Source organism: Pseudophryne corroboree, chromosome 1, assembly GCF_028390025.1.
Source record: "Pseudophryne corroboree isolate aPseCor3 chromosome 1, aPseCor3.hap2, whole genome shotgun sequence".
Classification (NCBI taxonomy): domain Eukaryota; kingdom Metazoa; phylum Chordata; class Amphibia; order Anura; family Myobatrachidae; genus Pseudophryne; species Pseudophryne corroboree.
Window position 1 is genome coordinate 519,218,855 of NC_086444.1, and position 19,463 is coordinate 519,238,317.

The window sequence follows — 19,463 nt, forward strand, 5'->3', positions numbered from 1 at the left end:
GAAAATCCACCTTTTTACCCCAGGTCACCTCTCAGCAGAAAAAGACACCGTCTTTTCAAACCCAGTCCTTTCGTCCCTATAAGGGCAAGAGGGAAAAAGGCCGCTCGTTCCTGCCCCGGGGCAGAGGAAGGGGAAAAAGACTGCACCATGTAGCCTCTTCCCAGGAGCAGAAGCCCTCCCCCGCTTCTGCCAAGTCCTCAGCATGACGCTGGGGCTCTGCAAGCAGACTCGGGCACGGTGGGGGGCCGTCTCAAGAATTTCAGCGCGCAGTGGGCTCACTCGCAAGTGGACCCCTGGATCCTGCAGGTAGTATCACAGGGGTACAAATTGGAATTCGAGACGTCTCCCCCTCGCCGGTTCCTGAAGTCTGCTCTACCAACGTCTCCCTCCGACAGGGAGGCAGTATTGGAAGCTATTCACAAGCTGTATTCCCAGCAGGTGATAATCAAGGTACCCCTCCTACAACAGGGAAAGGGGTATTATTCCACGCTGTTTGTGGTACCGAAGCCGGACGGCTCGGTGAGACCAAATTTAAATCTAAAATCTTTGAACACTTACATAAAAAGGTTCAAATTCAAGATGGAGTCACTCAGAGCAGTGATAGCGAACCTGGAAGAAGGGGACTATATGGTATCTCTAGACATCAAGGATGCTTATCTCCATGTCCCAATCTACCCTTCTCACCAAGGGTACCTCAGGTTTGTGATACAAAACTGTCATTATCAGTTTCAGACGCTGCCGTTTGGATTGTCCACGGCACCACGGGTCTTTACCAAGGTAATGGCCGAAATGATGATTCTTCTTCGAAGAAAAGGCGTCTTAATTATCCCTTACTTGGACGATCTCCTGATAAGGGCAAGGTCCAGGGAACAGTTAGAGGTCGGAGTAGCACTATCTCAGGTAGTGCTACGTCAGCACGGGTGGATTCTAAATATCCCAAAATCACGTCTACTGTTCCTAGGGATGATTCTGGACACAGTCCAGAAAAAGGTGTTTCTCCCGGAGGAGAAGGCCAGGGAGTTATCCGAGCTAGTCAGGAACCTCCTAAAACCAGGACAAGTGTCAGTGCATCAGTGCACGAGAGTCCTGGGAAAAATGGTGGCTTCTTACGAAGCGATTCCATTCGGAAGATTCCATGCAAGAACTTTTCAGTGGGATCTGCTGGACAAATGGTCCGGATCGCATCTTCAGATGCATCAGCGGATAACCCTATCTCCAAGGACAAGGGTATCTCTCCTGTGGTGGTTACAGAAGGCTCATCTTCTAGAGGGCCGCAGATTCGGCATTCAGGATTGGATGCTGGTAACCACGGATGCCAGCCTGAGAGGCTGGGGAGCAGTCACACAGGGAAGAAATTTCCAGGGCTTGTGGTCAAGCATGGAAACGTCTCTTCACATAAATATCCTAGAGCTAAGGGCCATTTACAATGCCCTAAGTCAAGCAAGGCCTCTGCTTCAGGGTCAACCGGTATTGATCCAGTCGGACAACATCACGGCTGTCGCCCACGTAAACAGTGGACAACTGGGAAGCAGACTTCCTCAGCAGAAACGACCTCCACCCGGGGGAGTGGGGACTTCATCCAGAAGTCTTCCAAGTGATTGTAAACCGTTGGGAAAAACCAAAGGTGGACATGATGGCGTCCCGTCTCAACAAGAAACTGGACAGATATTGCGCCAGGTCAAGGGACCCTCAGGCAATAGCGGTGGACGCTCTGGTAACTCCGTGGGTGTTCCAGTCGGTATATGTGTTCCCTCCTCTTCCTCTCATACCAAAAGTACTGAGAATCATAAGAAGGAGTTGAGTAAGAACGATACTCGTGGCTCCCGATTGGCCAAGAAGAACTTGGTACCCGGAGCTGCAAGAGATGCTCACGGAGGACCCGTGGCCTCTACCTCTAAGGAAGGACCTGCTCCAGCAGGGACCTTGTCTGTTCCAAGACTTACCGCGGCTGCGTTTGACGGCATGGCGGTTGAACGCCGGATCCTGAAGGAAAAGGGCATTCCAGATGAAGTCATCCCTACCCTGATCAAGGCCAGGAAGGATGTAACTGCAAAACATTATCATCGCATTTGGCGAAAATATGTTGCGTGGTGTGAGGCCAAGAAGGCCCCTACGGAGGAATTTCAACTGGGTCGTTTCCTACATTTCCTGCAAGCAGGATTGTCTATGGGCCTAAAATTAGGATCCATTAAGGTTCAAATTTCGGCCCTGTCGATCTTCTTCCAGAAAGAACTGGCTTCAGTGCCTGAAGTTCAGACGTTTGTCAAAGGGGTACTGCATATACAGCCTCCTTTTGTGCCTCCAGTGGCACCTTGGGATCTCAATGTAGTTTTAGGGTTCCTAAAATCACATTGGTTTGAACAACTTGCCACAGTGGATTTGAAATATCTCACATGGAAAGTGGTAATGCTGTTGGCCCTGGCTTCAGCCAGGCGCGTATCAGAATTGGCGGCTTTATCCTATAAAAGCCCTTACCTGATATTTCATTCGGATAGGGCGGAATTGAGGACTCGTCCTCAATTTCTCCCTAAGGTGGTTTCAGCGTTTCACATGAATCAACCTATTGTGGTACCTGTGGCTACTAGGGACTTGGAGGACTCCAAGTTGCTGGACGTAGTCAGGGCCCTGAAAATATATGTTTCCAGGACGGCTGGAGTCAGAAAATCTGACTCGCTGTTTATACTGTATGCACCCAACAAGCTGGGTGCTCCTGCTTCTAAGCAGACGATTGCTCGTTGGATTTGTAGTACAATTCAACTTGCACATTCTGTGGCAGGCCTGCCACAGCCAAAATCTGTAAAAGCCCATTCCACAAGGAAGGTGGGCTCATCTTGGGCGGCTGCCCGAGGGGTCTCGGCTTTACAACTTTGCCGAGCAGCTACTTGGTCAGGGGCAAACACGTTTGCTAAATTCTACAAATTTGATACCCTGGCTGAGGAGGACCTGGAGTTCTCTCATTCGGTGCTGCAGAGTCATCCGCACTCTCCCGCCCGTTTGGGAGCTTTGGTATAATCCCCATGGTCCTTACGGAGTTCCCAGCATCCACTAGGACGTCAGAGAAAATAAGAATTTACTTACCGATAATTCTATTTCTCATAGTCCGTAGTGGATGCTGGGCGCCCATCCCAAGTGCGGATTGTCTGCAATACTTGTATATAGTTATTGTTACAAACAAATCGGGTTGTTTATTGTTGGAAGCCATCTTTTCAGAGGCTCCTACGGTTATCATACTGTTAACTGGGTTCAGATCACGAGTTGTACGGTGTGGCTGGTATGAGTCTTACCCGGGATTCAAGATCCTTCCTTATTATGTACGCTCGTCCGGGCACAGTATCTTAACTGAGGCTTGGAGGAGGGTCATAGGGGGAGGAGCCAGTGCACACCAGCTAGTCTAAAGCTTTTACTTTTTGTGCCCAGTCTCCTGCGGAGCCGCTATTCCCCATGGTCCTTACGGAGTTCCCAGCATCCACTACGGACTATGAGAAATAGAATTATCGGTAAGTAAATTCTTATTTTTTTTACAAAAATGTCCATATATTTGTAGATTTTTTTTTTTTTAATTATCACATTGGCCCCTTGCCTGGCTATGTTGCATGTGATGTGACCTCAGCCAGGAGTACGTTACCTGGCCAGGTTGCATCTCATATAATGCCCTGCCCCGCTGTGTGCCCCGGCTTGTAGTTTAGAAGATCCTTTCTGCACAAGTGCAGTGCGGACCTCCTCTGGCTACGAGGATCCCCCAGCAGTAATGCGGTAGTCTCTGACTGCCGACATCACTGCCGGAATTGTGCCCAAGAATGCTTTGCAGCCGGCATTCTGGAGCGCATACACCAGGGAAGTATTCCCCTCCAAGTACCATTTGACTGATCTCTGTGGTTGCAGATATCAGCTGCACCCCCCTAACACGCTGTGCTCTGCATGTTGGGGAGGGGGGATGTATGCCCATGGTGGTGGAAAGTGTGGGGTAGGGTAAAAAACTTAAGCAACGCTGGAGGAGGTGTTCAACTAATAATACTTAAAGAAAATATTGGCCACAGAATAGGAGGAGGGGGGAGTACAAAAACCGGGGCTGTAACAGGGTGGGGAGTTTGGTTTATGCTGTAAACATGGATTTAGTTTTTTACTAGTAAGTGGGTGTACGGGTACTATTATTAGGATTTAAAACCGTTCGGGGGTCTATTGCCAATGAGGGGGTGGGAATTTATTTTACAATGGTGCCTTCTGGACACAGAGGGTGGTGCAAAACTCCTTCTAGATATATTTGTTTAAATAAAATATTTTAACATATTCTTAAAAATACTTTTTAGACTTTATAAAGTCATAAAAAACAACAACAATTTGAGCGATTTTGTGGGGTACAAAGTCAGTTAAGTGGTTAATTAGTCCTCAGTTATTTTGATTTAACCATATGTGATTAAGATATACTTAAAACCTGGATTGTTAGTATATTTTGAGGACAGAGCTACTCCTCTGTTGTAATATATTTATTTCCCTCTCCGACCTCTGTAATAATGCATCCTCTGTCCTCCTAGTATGAACACCTGTACTTCTAGTCTCCCAATGCAAAGTACTTTGCCATGTAGCTTAAAAGAAGATTATCATACCGTATAAAGAGAACAAATGTAGATATTGGCCATAGCAACCATCAAATTGAACTATTGTTTATCTTTTAAATTCTGTAACATTGTAGCTAAACTTTAATTGTTTGCTGTGGACAACACCTCCAATTGTTCTCTTTAGAAGGTTTGGTAAATCTCCCTTAGTTTCTTCTCTGGGAGATTCTCACTTGCTGTATGACTGAATTTCTGGTGAACGTTTGGTCTCAGGTAGTGGGACAAGGAAAGTCTGCACTCCCCAGCTCAAAGTGGTACAGATATAGAGGAACCTTGCTTGTTGGGTCAGTATTATACGGCAGGGTATGGTTCGTTGGGTCAACCCAACTTAGGTCGACATTGCCATTAGGTCGACAGGTCAAAAGGTCGACATGAGGTTTGACTATTTTTGGTGTCGTTTTCTCCGTAAAGTGACGGGGAACCCAAATTAGTGCACCGTGTGCCCTTTTTTCGGGCAAGGTGCCTTGCTTCGCTCGGCACAGATTACCGGTCCAATCGTAGTCCATGTGGATCATTGGGTATGAAAAAATCCAAAAAATTAAACAAAAAAAGTGAAAAATGCATGTCGACCTTTTGACCTGTCCACAGATCGGCCATGTCGACCTAATAGCATTGTCGACCTTTAGTGATCGACCCTTATGAGTGTCGACCTAACGACCGTAACCCATACGGCAGTAGTGTTTCCGTACCAGTGTCCCGGGTCTCCCTCTATCTGTGCTGCTTCCTAGGTGTGACAATTCATTACTACTGTATACAGTATGTGTTTATGATTTTGTTTTATAGAATGGTCACCGATATTTTGTTCTATGCTACATTATCTTATAGATTTTAATTCCATTAATTTATTGTTTTTGTTTGTGCTGTTAGGTGGATTTAAACGAAGAAGAAACTATACTGATTATCCGCCGTCTACATAAAGTGTTGCGTCCCTTCTTGTTGAGAAGGTTGAAGAAGGAAGTAGAGTCGCAGTTACCAGAAAAGGTCTACTATGCTGTTTATGTTGCAGTCACTGGCTCATTTTAGATCCATAGACCAATAAAAGCAAAGCTGAGCAGTAATTGCTCATTGCCAAGTTGCACAAGCAACTTATACAAAACAGGTTTTATACCAAAATAACCAATATGAATCTGTGCTGTCATTTCTTTATTGCTGAAAAAATAGATTATTATTATTAGCAATTAAATGCTCTGGTTTAAAAAAATAAAAAATCTAATTACATATACACATTTTTAAATGATTCAGAAATGTTAGTAGCAAATCTCATTCATGTTTTGTTATTTGTTTTATGGCATCAGTATGCTTATTATCATTTTAGGATTTATGCAAAAAATAACATATTTCAGATATTTAATTACTTTGTTTACCATTCAATTATTTCAGGTTGAATATGTAATTAAATGTGATATGTCAGCTCTCCAAAAGATTCTGTATCGACACATGCAAGCAAAAGGAATTCTCCTCACTGATGGATCAGAAAAAGATAAGAAGGTATGTAGCATGCTGTTCCTGGAGTATTTATGTGTGGTTGTGATGAAGAATTTGTGAGTGCTTATGTAAACTTGTCATGATTTTATTTCAGTCATTGTTATCTCACAACTTAAAATAGAATCAAAACTTTAAGCATAACAAGCAATTAGCACAAGTCTTCTATGGAAAATAGTTAATCTAAGACAAGGAACGTCTGAGATTATTGTCTCAGTAGTACTATGTTTTCTCCTTTTTTTCGGGTACACCAGAACACTGGGCCATACCCGATGGCATGAGGACCTTGGACACTGAAACAAAACACTGCTGCTCCTTCTATACCGCAGTTAGCGGGTACTAAACTCAGTTGTAATTAAGGGCCTGTTGGAGCTAGGTGCAGTGTTCAGTCCCTGGTATCTCAGGAAGGGTATATGTAACATCCTTGTGCTGGGAGCATTAGCTCCTAACATTGCTTTCTAGTTCTAGCTGTGAGCAGGCTATAGGAGAGTTGTCCTGTGTTGGTAGTCCTGGGTCAGTCCTATGACAATAGCCATGGGAATCCTATTAATTTAGGACACCATTGATTACCCCACTTCTGTTGATTAAAACCAGGTGAAATGCAGGCTTGAATTTAGCCACCCACAGAACCTGTGTATTTCATAGGTGTCCCGAATTAAGTGGATATCTATGCAAGCCTATATATAAGGCATTTGGTGGGATACGTGTTCATGTGTACAGCCACAGTGCCAATACTTGGTTGCAGGCAGTTGAAGAAAACAGGAATGGTGTTAGTTCTTGTATCTAAGCAGTTGGTTAGCATAGTCATAGCGCCCAATTCCTTGGAGATACCAACCATAAACAGTGCATGGTCCTAGTGTCAGATAGCTGGCACCTCAAGCACAGTTCCCAGTCCTGGGCAGTTTAGACTGAAGGGACCATGGCAGTTCCTGGTCCTGGACAGTTGGTGACTAGGTACTGTGCCAGCTATGGCTATAAGCACAGCGCCTATAAAATAAGTTATATACCTACTCGTATATGAAATAGACCAGATTTCTCTGTCATCTAATGGGGGACGCTGGAACAACAAAGGGATATAGCTGGGGTGGGGAGAGTCTGGGCACTAAAGAGTTAAGAGAACTTCCATGCACAGGCTCCTCCCCCTCAATACCCCACCTCCTGCCTCCCATTAGTCAGTGTTTCTTTAGTGCCTTTAGAGAGTGGGCATGTTGTTTTTTTTTTTTTTTCCACTTTCGAGCCGAGCTGTACAATGTCTTCAATGTACATACCAGCACTATTTCCAGGGCGGACTCAAGTGGGGAGAAACAGCCTGCCAGGACTCCCGACCAGAAGACACTAGCCGCAGCCGGAGTAGTGCTGCTTCCGTTTAGAGAGGTCTTGCTGCTCAGTGGGACTTCACCTTTCCTCCTATGCAACTAGCTCCCCCGTGTCAGTAAAGGCTGCCGGGGAAGTCAGGGGACACAGTGGCAGCACGAATTACCATGCCCTTACTAGACCAACAGAGAGAGAGGCTGCAGCAGCTATGTGGTTCAACAGGAAGCTGTTACTAAACAGGTCGGCCCCGTGGAGGCTCCTGTTGCTCCTGCCCCCCTTTCTCTTGGCACTCTCTCACTACTGTTTGTCTGCCACAGAGCTCCTCACTCCTTCTCTCCCGATGCTGAGTGACCATCTTCCAAAGAAGCTGTAATTTTCCCGCAGTTAAGTGGCTCTAGCTGTACTGCAGAGCCTTCTCCTGTGCAGTTATAGGGTACTGTTTTTTTCTACTGTTGTTTCTACTTTGCCTGAGAATTTTTGTCTGTGTGGGTTATATTGAGTGTGTCAACTTTTTTCTCCTAATCTATTTAACCATGTCCTCGAAAGGGGGTGCGGTTACGTGACCGGCGGTGGCATCCCGAACACTGACTAGCTTCCCACTCGTGGGTGTCCACGACACCCATAGAGTGGGAATAGAACCTGTGGCAAGCGTGCAGGGGTCTTTGTTAGGTTCACACCTCCCCCGCGCTGGCCATCTGACAGACGGGATCCCGGCGTCAGTATAGTGGCAGCCGGTCTCCCAACCGCTAGTCGGCTGATACCCTCTTTAAAGACCAATTTGCAAAGGCTGTTGCTGACTAGGCTTCTGCCCATAGGGCTTCTACTTGTAAACATTGCAAAAGAAACTTCAGAGTAGGCCTCCCGTTCTACGAAGCCTGTTTTTCAGAACTTTTGGATATTCCTCTCCAGTTTTTCCCCATCTGAACCTGCATATCCAGGGTTATACCCTCGATATCTGGGGCCACCCTCCTTATGGATATTTTGTTACAGGCCTCCATTCGGATTCTGCGAAAGCAGTGGCTCTTCAGGGGTCCATTCTTTCGCTGTTAGCATCAGAAGTCATTGCTCCTATTCCTCTTCATCAATGAGGCAGAGATTTTTACTCAAACCGCTCCCTTGTTCTGAAGCCAGATGTGTCTTTAAGCACCATTTTGTACCTCAAGTCCATCAACCTTCATCTTTGGGTTCCCTGGTTCAAGATGAAATTCCTCCTGTTGATTGTCCAGTCTCTGGAATCCAGCGACTTCATAGCGTCCTTGGATGTCAAGGAAGCTCATCTACATACCACGATTTGGCAGGGACATCAGTCCCTACTTTGGTTTGCAGTGCTCGACGACCATTTTCAAGCACTTCCTTTTTGGTCTCTCAACCGCACTAGTGTATTCACGAAGGTGATGTCCGTCATGGCGGCTGTACTTAGCCAACAGAGAGTCAAAGTCTTTCCATATCTGGACGATCTCCTATTCATGCCAAGGACGCTGTCTGACCTGGAGGCTCACCTCATTTTGTCCATAAGCATACTACAGGCTCACTGTTGGATACTAAATTTTCGGAAATCCTCCCCGGTGCCGGCCAAATGAATGCTCCACCTAGGAGCCTTTATAGACACTCTGTCGCAATAGGTTTTCGTTCCTGTGGTCAAATCTCAGAGGTTCAGTCTTTGGTTCAGCTGCTTTTCAATCAGAGGACCGTTTCCATCCATTTTTGCATGAAGGTCCTCAGCACGCTAGTGTTGACTTGCCCAGTTCTACTCCAGGACTTTTAAGCAGGAATGGTTATAAATGGAACAGGTCCCCCCCCCCCCCCTCCCATAGATCTTCTTACAGCTCATCTGCCTGTCTACCCAGATGTGCCAATACCTTCTATGGTAGCTGGTCAGGCTGCATTTGGACAAGGGTTGACCTTTTTCAAATATCTTCTTGGACAATCCTCACTAGGGATGCCAGTCTCCAGGAATGGGGGAGTGATAGCCATTCTCCTGACTTCTCAAAGTGAGAAGGGCTGTCAGGAGGCACGTCTGCTCATAAATGCTTGGTAGCTTTATGCAGCCTACCTGGCTCTGGTGCAGACTTATAATCTACCAGTCAAGGTTGAACCGGACAACGCGAAAGCAGTCACTTCCATCAATCATTAGAGGTGTTCAGGCCATGAGGGAGATGGCGCACATAATGTCCTGAGGCTAAAAGTGTCTTTTGGCCATTTCGGCGGTCTACATTCCTGGGGTGGACTACTAGGATGCAGATTATGTCAGCCACGAGGATGTCCACTCGGGTTAGTGGTCCCTTCATCCTGACCTTTACCAGGTTCTGGTGGACCGATTAGGCCTTCTGGAGATTAACTTGATGGCTATCTACCAAACTTTCAAGATTGCCAGGTACGGGTCGCGTACCTGGGATCCAGGCTGCTGGTAGATGCTTTGTCTGCTCCATGGGACATCAAGCCGTTTTATCTCATTACTCCCACCGCTCCGAATTATTACTTTGTTTCATAGATCGCCCTTTCTTTTTTTTCACTGGGACCGGGCGGTTCTCTAGTTACCCCATTAATCAAGAGATTGTGGTGCTAGCCTTCCCTGAGAGGGAAACTGGCACTTCAATTTCGTCCTTAAATACTCTGGATGTAATTTGTCCTATTCATGTCTAAATTTCCAGAATTGTGCACAGATGCTCTGTCCTTTTTGATACTCACAAGCGTGGCTGGCCATCGTCGAAACAAACTTGCCTGATGGATTATGTCAGTTTTCCACCATGCTTGATTGGTACTTCCTGGGCATCTCGCCAAGGCGCCTCCGCGGCACAGCTTTGTCGAGCTGCCTCTTGATCTTCCACCCACACTTTTATTAGTTCTACACAGGTTTGACACTTCGGTTGCAGGGTGTTATCTTCGGCACAGGAGCGCACCTGCCCTTAGGGACAGCTTTGGGACTCCCCATTGGATGTCAAAGAAAACAGGATATTTGTTCTTACCTGTTAAATCCGTTTCTCTGAGTCCATGTGGGACAATGGATACCCTCCCTGATGCGCTCCCGGCTGGTTCTTGGGTGCCTGCTACTTTCCTGCCACCTTCTGTATGGGTCATTGTGAGTGGTTGTGTCTGTTGCGTCCTCTCTTCTTTTTTTTTTCTCCTCCCTTTCTCTTTCAGCTTTGTTAGTGTAAACTAGCTGTCGGGAGGCTGGAGGTTTGGTATTGAGGAGGAGGAGCCTGTGCTTGGAAGTTTTCTTAACTCTTGCTCAGACTCTCTCCGCACCAGCTATACCCCATTGTTAACAGTGTCCCGTATGGAATCGGATAAATGGATTTAACAGGGAAGAGCAAAAATCACGTTATTTAAGCTAATGCTTTGCAGACAGGATGGCAGAGAATTGTTATTTGTTTCATGTGTTCTTGTATAAAACAAGCATTTCATTAATAAAACAAGTTAGTGACCCAAAAATCACACCCTGGATATATGTACAGATGTGTACACTTACATCTAGCCTCCCTGGTTGCGTATTGAGGCAAGATAGGCATCTTCCGCTGCGTTGCCTATTGAGGCAAGATGTATGAGTACACAGCTGTAGATTTATAAATATGCATAAATTTGAAACAGCCTAGTTTACATACATATAGGTATAATTGTTAGCCTTACTGCCTTACATCACTGAGGGCTTGGGTTCGATGGCCACCACGGCCCTAACTGAGTGGAGTTTGTATCTTCTCCCTGTGCTTGCATGGGTTTCCTCCAAGTGCTCTGTTTTTTTTTCCCACTGATAGGTTAATTGGCTTCCGACAAAATTAACCTTAGTGCGTGTGTGTGTGTGTCCATTTTATAGGCAATTTCTATTTGTAATATTCACTGGGGCAGGGTCTATTGATTGAATAGCCAAATATTATCTGTAAAAGCTCTGTGGAATATGTGTGCACTATACAAATAACTGGTAATACATAAATGTAGAAATATATGCATAGTATGAGTGGACTTAATTGGATTCTTACCTGTTGCTCTTTGAGTTACTATAGTCATGGCATCTTTCCTCACCACTGACAGGTGTAGGTAAAGTATTACAGTTTGATTATTCATTGTAAACATTGGGAAATATTTATAGGAACAAGCACAGATTGAGATTGTTGCAAAACATACACAATTTACTAGTTTTGATGTGCAAAAAAGTTACTTGGTTACTGACGCATGGGATGCCGGCAGGCGGAATTCCGACACTGGTTAGAAGACCAACATCGGGATCCCGACATGGATTACAATGCCAGCACCCAGCTGCTGGCATCCCAATCACAAGTATGCTGGGGCTGGCTAAGGTCAGGCTGCAGGGAAGGGGGGGTGGGGGTTAGGGTTAGGCTGCGAGGGGTGGGGGGCAGGGGTGAGAGTTAGGTTTAGGCTGCGGGGATTGAGTGTTAGGGACTAAGGGGGAAGGGGTGTAGGGTTAGGCTGCAGTGAGGGAGGGTTAAGCACCACCAGTGAAAGTTAGGGTTAGGGTCAGCATGCAGGAAAGAAGGGGGGTCAGGGTTACACTACTTTACCTACCTTGTGTTGGGATCCTGCGCGTCGGGATACCGCTGTCTGTTTTGAGTGCCGGCATCCGAAGCGCCGTAATCCTGACTCCATCCCAGTTAAACTTGCATTGTATAAGCATGTTCCAAGTAATTTGACCTCCCATTAACCAGTTTGTAGGTTTAGAAGGGATCTCGTTATTTATAGCAAGGAGGATGTGGCTTGTTACTCCTCTCACTACTGATAAATCGCAATGGTATAAACATTGGTAAATGACACCAATACATTTCTTTGTACTATCACAGGGAAAAGGTGGCGCGAAAACACTCATGAATACTATCATGCAGCTAAGAAAGATATGCAACCACCCATACATATTCCAGCATATTGAGGTAAGTCCGGCTATGTCATCAGTTACCCGTCACTTACAGGTTAATCACTTCATGCTAGTGAATATTTAAGAGAAGTTATAGCTGTGGTATATACTGAACACAACCTCTATGGGAAGGGCTGAACCAAAAATCAAGTTCTTTGTGAAAACATCACAGCTTACTGAATACCAGTGTAAATATTTGAGAGTTAAGTGCAATTGCTGCTGCTTTGTCACTGAAGGTGCATTTTTTAAACATATACTATGTGTCACATTTACTGGGTTATAATACTGGAAAGTTCAGTTGTCACTGTTCAGATCATACATGTTGGGGGTAATTCTGAGTTGATCGCAGCAGAACCTTTGGGGGTAATTCCAAGTTGATTGCAGCAGGAAATTTTTTTAGCAGTTGGGCAAAACCATGTGCACTGCAGGTGTGGCAGATATAACATTTGCAGAGAGAGTTAGATTTGGTTGGGTCGTTTATTTCTGTGCAGGGTAAATACTGGCTGCTTTATTTCTCTAACGTCCTAGTGGATGCTGGGGACTCCGTAAGGACCATGGGGGGGAATAGACGGGCTCCGCAGGAGACTGGGCACTCTAAGAAAGAATTAGTACTACTGGTGTGCACTGGCTCCTCCCTCTATGCCCCTCCTCCAGACCTCAGTTAGAATCTGTGCCCGGACGGAGCTGGGGTGCATTTTAGTGAGCTCTCCTGAGCTTGCTAATAAGAAAGTATTTTAGTTAGGTTTTTTATTTTCAGAGAGCTTCTGCTGGCAACAGACTCTCTGCTACGTGGGACTGAGGGGAGAGAAGCAAACCTACTAACTGCGGCTAGGTTGCGCTTCTTAGGCTACTGGACACCATTAGCTCCAGAGGGATTGAACACAGGAACTTAACCTTGGTCGTCCGTTCCCGGAGCCGCGCCGCCGTCCCCCTCGCAGAGCCAGAAGACAGAAGCCGGCGGGTGAAGCAAGAAGACGTCAAAATCGGCGGCAGAAGACTCCTGTCTTCATATGAGGTAGCGCACAGCACTGCAGCTGTGCGCCATTGCTCCCACACTAACCCACACACTCCGGTCACTGTAGGGTGCAGGGCGCAGGGGGGGGCGCCCTGGGCAGCAATTGAGTACCTCCTGGCAAAATAGGGCATATATACAGCTGGGCACTGTAATATGCATGAGCCCCTGCCATTATTTTTACACAAAATCGCGTGACAGAAGCCCGCCGCTGAGGAGGCGGGGCTTCTTCCTCAGCACTCACCAGCGCCATTTTCTCTCCACAGCTCAGCTGAGAGGAAGCTCCCCAGGCTCTCCCCTGCAGAAGCACGATAGAAGAGGGTGAAAAAGAGAGGGGGGGCACATAAATTTGGCGTAAAAACAATATATACAGCAGCTACTGGGTAAACACTAAGTTACTGTGTGATTCCTGGGTCATATAGCGCTGGGGTGTGTGCTGGCATACTCTCTCTCTGTCTCTCCAATGGGCCTTGTGGGGGAACGGACTTCAAATAGAGCATCCCCTGTGTGTGTGGTGTGTCGGTACGTGTGTGTCGACATGTCTGAGAAAAGGCTCCCTAAGGAGTAGATGGAGATAATATGTGTGTGAGAGGGTGTCTCCGTCGACAACGCCGACACCTGTTTGGATATGTGTAAGTGCTAAGGTGAATTTATTGCACAAAAGATTAGAGAACAGACAGGAAATCTACCCATGTCTGCCCCTATGGCGCAGAGACCTTCAGAGTCTCACAATGCTCACTATCCAAAATAATAAACACTGATATCGACACGGAGTTTGACTCCAGTGTCGACTACGATAATGCAAAGTTACAGCCAAAATGGCAGAAAAGTATTCAGTATATGATTATTGTAATAAAAGATGATTTGCATATCACTGATGACTCATTTGTCCCTGACACAAGGGTACACATGTTTAAGGGGAAGAAAGCTGAGGTAAATTTCCCTCCTCTCATGAGGAAAAAGAGCGGGAATCTCCAGACAAGAGACTGCAGCTTCCCACAAAGAATTCTCAGGCAGTATCCTTTCCCCACTAGGACCAGGATGTGATGGGAATCTTCCCCTAGGGTGTCCCGTTTGCCCAGAAGGTAGCCCTAGCTATTCTCAGGGATCCTGCAGATAGCGTGCACATTCTGGTACACTACTCAGACCGGCGATCGTGTCGGCATGGGTTTATAGCGCTGGGGCGGCGTGGACAGGTACCTTAGCAGCAGAAATTGAGACCCTAGTATGTATGTATGTATGTATGTATGTATGTATGTATGTATGTGTATATACACGTGTGGTGAGTTACTCATGTATAAATGTTTGTTCATGTCTTTGTATTATTATGCTTCTGATGACGGTTGAAATAAACCGAAACGTTAAGCGCTAATTGACTGGTCTGGTCTTTTGGCTTTGAAGAGCCCGGGAGTGCCGCCGACATCTATGTGTATATGTATGCTGTTTGCTGCGGAGGGCACCCGGCAAGTTGAATTTCTTGGAAAAGCAGTGAGTGCCGAATATCTTGTGTATATATATAAACTGAACTGGTTCTGGCTGGATTAGTTCATTTAATTAAGGCACCTGCATTTGCACTGCATCTATATTGCAGCATTTGACGCATCTTCTTTAAAGTTGCTACATTCCAGTGAAAATGGATATGTTACAAGAGGAGGTGGCAGGCTTCCGACATACGGCTTTATTGCAAGGTGAACAGCTTTCATTATCTGATATGGATGCTGAAAGAATTTTAGTCAAGGATAAAATGGCGTCCACTGTTCCTGCAGACTCTGTGGAACAATTATATTTGCAGTTACTCAAATTGAAAAATCGTGAGACTGATTTTTATTTACATGGGGTATCCCTCTCCGATTATTACCGGGAGAAGATGCTGCCGAGAGGTTTCCGGATACGTAATAATCCAACAATTGGGAGAGACAATCCTGAATTCTGTAAAAAATGGGCAGCTGTCTTGAACAAAGCTTCTTTTGACCTTATTCTGCTTGTGGTGGAGGAGTCCACAAGAGAATTGGAGTTAACCCGTGCTAAAATTAAAGCATTTGAGGATATCCATATGGTCACCATTACATCTGATACTTCTTGTGATTGGCAAGCAAAACTTACACAACAGATTGAGAAATATAGAACTGATCTCATTAAATTTAAGACCAAAAAACACCTCACGGTTGAGAAGGACTATGAACAAAACCGGGTGTATTTTTGGTCTAACAACCAGTCTGGACCTCAGAGATCTTTTCGACAGAAGGCTTTTAGGAAAACACGCCGGTTTCCGCTGGAAGGAGAAACGTCCAGTGGGTCGTCAAATAGTGAATCTGATCAATCGACAAGGAAAAGAGCCTCTGCCTCTCATATCCCTTTAGGGGTTCAGACCAGAGCCCAACGGGAAGGTCCCACAGAGCGAGGGCGAGGCAAGCAATGCCAAAGGCAAAGGAGGAAAGAGCTCAAAAACCAAGAAATAATCTATAATCTCTCGTCCAGAGATTTGACAGAGATGGAAATTCAAGTTCTATCTAAGGGACTGAACTTTGTGCCAACCAATACCCATAATGTGTTTGAGAGTAAAGTAGATCTCTGCAGATTTAATCGACAGTTACGTTTAAAAGAATTTTTCAATGATAAGGCTAATGTGGAGATTGATAAGGGTAAGGGCTGTCCAATAGTAGCTAAATCTACTTTTGATCCCCATTCGAATAATGCAGCTATAAAATCTTTCACTAAAACTATGTTGTGTTGTATTGATGAAAAAGCTGTTTCTGATAACCATCATTTATCCAATATTTCTGCAGCAGAACGTAAAGCATTGAAGGATCTGTCGTCCTATTCTGATATCACTGTGCGCCCGGCCGACAAGGGTGGGGGCATAGTGATACAGAATATTGACGACTACAAAGCTGAAATTTATCGTCAGCTAGGTGACAGTGATGTATATGTCAAATTGTTGAGTGATCCTACTCAGGAATATTTTAGTGAGCTGCGGGTATTATTAGAACAGGCAGTTGAACGAGGAATAATTCCAGAAAAGACAATGGTAGCACTTCTTGTCTTATCTCCTCGTACACCTGTGTTATATACGATTCCTAAGCTGCACAAAGATATGGTCCGCCCACCAGGGCGTCCCATTATCTCAGCGCGGGACTCGTTATATTCACAGGTGGCCAAGTATATTGATCATTTTTTGCAGCCTGTAATCCAAAATCAATCAACATATCTTAAAGATACTACCACATTTTTGAAAAAATTAAATGAAGTCACTGTTTCTGCAGACCAATGTTGGCTAGTTACAGCCGATGTTGTTAGTTTATATACCAGCATACCACATGAACGTGGTTTGCAAGCAGTTGAGGCTTTAATCCGTGATAACATACATTATGAAGGTCCAGAATGTAATTTTTTCATGTCCCTTTTATGGTTAACATTGCATAGGAATTATTTCTTATTTAATAATGAGTTCTTTAGACAACAACAGGGCTGCGCAATGGGTTCCTGCGCAGCTCCAGCGTACGCAAACGCTTTCATGTTTGGCGTTGAGCATGAAATGTTTTTCACTAGTCATCTATGTAGCTCGTATATTGCTATGTATACTCGCTACATAGATGACGTATTTATGTTATGGACAGGTTCCAAAGAAGCCTTCATTTCGATGATCCAGCATGCCAATGAGATGGATGACTGTATTAAGTTTACTTTTGACATACAGTTTCATAGTATTCATTTTTTAGATGTCAACATTACTAAACAAAATGGTAAATTTATGACTTCAATTTACAGTAAACCTACTGATGTCAATTGTTTGCTTCAATCTTCCAGTCATCATCCAAGCTCTCTAAAAAATGGGTTACCATTTTCTCAATATTTGCGCATTCACCGTATATGTAGTGATGCAGGGGATAAAAAAATTCAAATGCATAAATTAACACAAAAATTTTTACAGAGGGGATACTCCCATAAGTTGTTACAACAAGCAATGCAACGTGCATTAGCACAGCCATTAGTGTCTGCTACTAAGAAAGAAAAGAAAATCGATCAAGCGATGATCTGTGTTACCAAATTTACTACCTCTAGCCACAAAATTGTGGGTACGGCTAAACGTGTTTGGCCAGTGATTCAAGCAGACCCTGATCTTTCGAGTCTGGCCACACACAAATTACTTCCATGTTACAAACGAGGTCGTAACATTAGGGATATGGTCGTTCATGCAGACATTTCTCAGTTATCATCTGGGCCCCGTCAGACATTTCTTACAAAAAAAAACGGCAATTACAAATGTACTGGATGTACTACTTGTTTATATCTTGAGACGGGTAATTATATTTTACATCCCCATTCTGGTAAACAAATTAAGATTTCTCACGTTCTTACGTGTACAAGTAGATTTGTTATCTACTGTATACGATGTCCTTGTGGACTTTATTACATTGGCAAGACCACTTGTCAATTTAAGGAAAGGATGTCTCAGCATCGTAGTGCCATAAAACAGATTTTAGAGGGGAAACAAATCGATCAGCCCGTGGCTAAACATTTTAAAGAGTATCAACACAATTTATCATCTTTGCGGTACAAAATGTTAGATCATGTGCCCCTATCTAAACGGGGTGGTGATAGGGGTAAAATATTACTTCAATTGGAAGCACGGTGGATACACCGTTTAAATACGGTATCCCCTCATGGCCTTAACGAAACCCTTTCTCTTGCATGTTTTTTGTAAGAATTATAAAATGTTTACTGAGACATCTGTCACATTGTAATTCTTATAGAAATTAATCTAGGTAACTTTGTGAATTGTTTGTTCTTAATCATCTGTAGCTAGATAATCCTTTTTACTTGTTGCCCTTGCAATCGTATCCTAAGATCGTGTTGTATTTAAAACACTTTTTTTGTATATTTGTACAGCAATCCGTTTTAAGAATAGTACTCAGTATTGTATACACTGGTTGTTATGGTGATGGTGCACTTAGCCGGAAGTCGTCATCTACTGGGCAGGCTTGTCAGTGTGGGATGACGTCACCGGAAATCTGTTCCCGGGGCTCCGTGGAACATACACGTGTGGTGAGTTACTCATGTATAAATGTTTGTTCATGTCTTTGTATTATTATGCTTCTGATGACGGTTGAAATAAACCGAAACGTTAAGCGCTAATTGACTGGTCTGGTCTTTTGGCTTTGAAGAGCCCGGGAGTGCCGCCGACATCTATGTGTGTATGTGTGTGTATGTGTATATGTGTATATATATATATATATATATTAAAGATGCTGTCTTAAGAGATATATAATCAAACATGCCCAAAGAGACATGAGTATACTGGGTCCTAGAGTCAAAGCTATGTCGATTTCTGCTTGACGTGTCCTGTAGAATATGCAATGGACAGATGATGCCAACTTAAGTGGCATATGGAAGGCTGAGGATTGTGTGGAGAAGGGTTCTCGGACCTGGTCTCCACGGCTATAGCTGGTAATTCTGATATTTTGCCTTATATTCCTGCACAGCCTAGGAAAGCACGTCATTATCAAATGCAGCTTTCGAACAAAGAAACAAGAAAGTCCGAGGTGCGTCCTTTCTTGCCAGAGGAAAGAAGCTGCACAACACAGCTAGTTCCCAGGAACAGAAGTCCTCCCCGGCCCCTATGAAAATCCACCGCATGTCGCTGGGGCTCCACAGGTGGAGCTAGGCCCGGTGGGGGCACGCTTTCGTAAGTTCAGCCACAAGTGGGTTCACTCCCTGTTAGATCCCTGGGCAATAGATATTGTGTCTCTGGGATACAAGCTGGACTTTGAGAAGATGCCTCCTCACTGACGGCCCTGCCGGCTTCCCCCCACGAGAGGGAAACAGGGTTAACTGCAATTCACAAATTGTATCTTCAACAGGTGGTGGTCAAGGTTCCCCTCCTTCGAAAAGTTATTATTCGACCATGTGGTAGTCCCGAAACCAGACGGTTCGGTCAGACCCATATTGAATTTAAAATCCCTGAACATATACCTGAAAAGGTTCAAGTTCAAGATGGAATCGCTAAGAGCGGTCGTTACAAGCCTGAAAGGGAGAGATTTTATCGTGACTCGGGACATAAAGGAGGCATACCTTCATGTCCCCATTTATCCACCTCATCAGGCGTACCTCAGAATTGCGGTATGGGATTGTCATTACCAATTTCAGACGTTGCCGTTTGGTCTCTCCACGGCCCCGAGAA

At 44.9% G+C, this 19,463-nt stretch overlaps 1 protein-coding gene across 6 annotated transcripts in view; it reads left to right on the forward strand.

Moving 5' to 3' along the window:
* SMARCA2 (SWI/SNF related, matrix associated, actin dependent regulator of chromatin, subfamily a, member 2) overlaps positions 1-19,463 on the forward strand; it is a 631,684-nt gene that overhangs the window by 327,968 nt on the left and 284,253 nt on the right. For all 6 annotated transcript variants that reach the window (XM_063913944.1, XM_063913943.1, XM_063913946.1 and 3 more), the window contains 3 exons: positions 5,481-5,594; positions 5,994-6,101; positions 12,200-12,286. In XM_063913944.1, the coding sequence (XP_063770014.1) occupies positions 5,481-5,594; positions 5,994-6,101; positions 12,200-12,286 (309 nt within the window). The remainder of the gene's footprint in view (positions 1-5,480; positions 5,595-5,993; positions 6,102-12,199; positions 12,287-19,463) is intronic.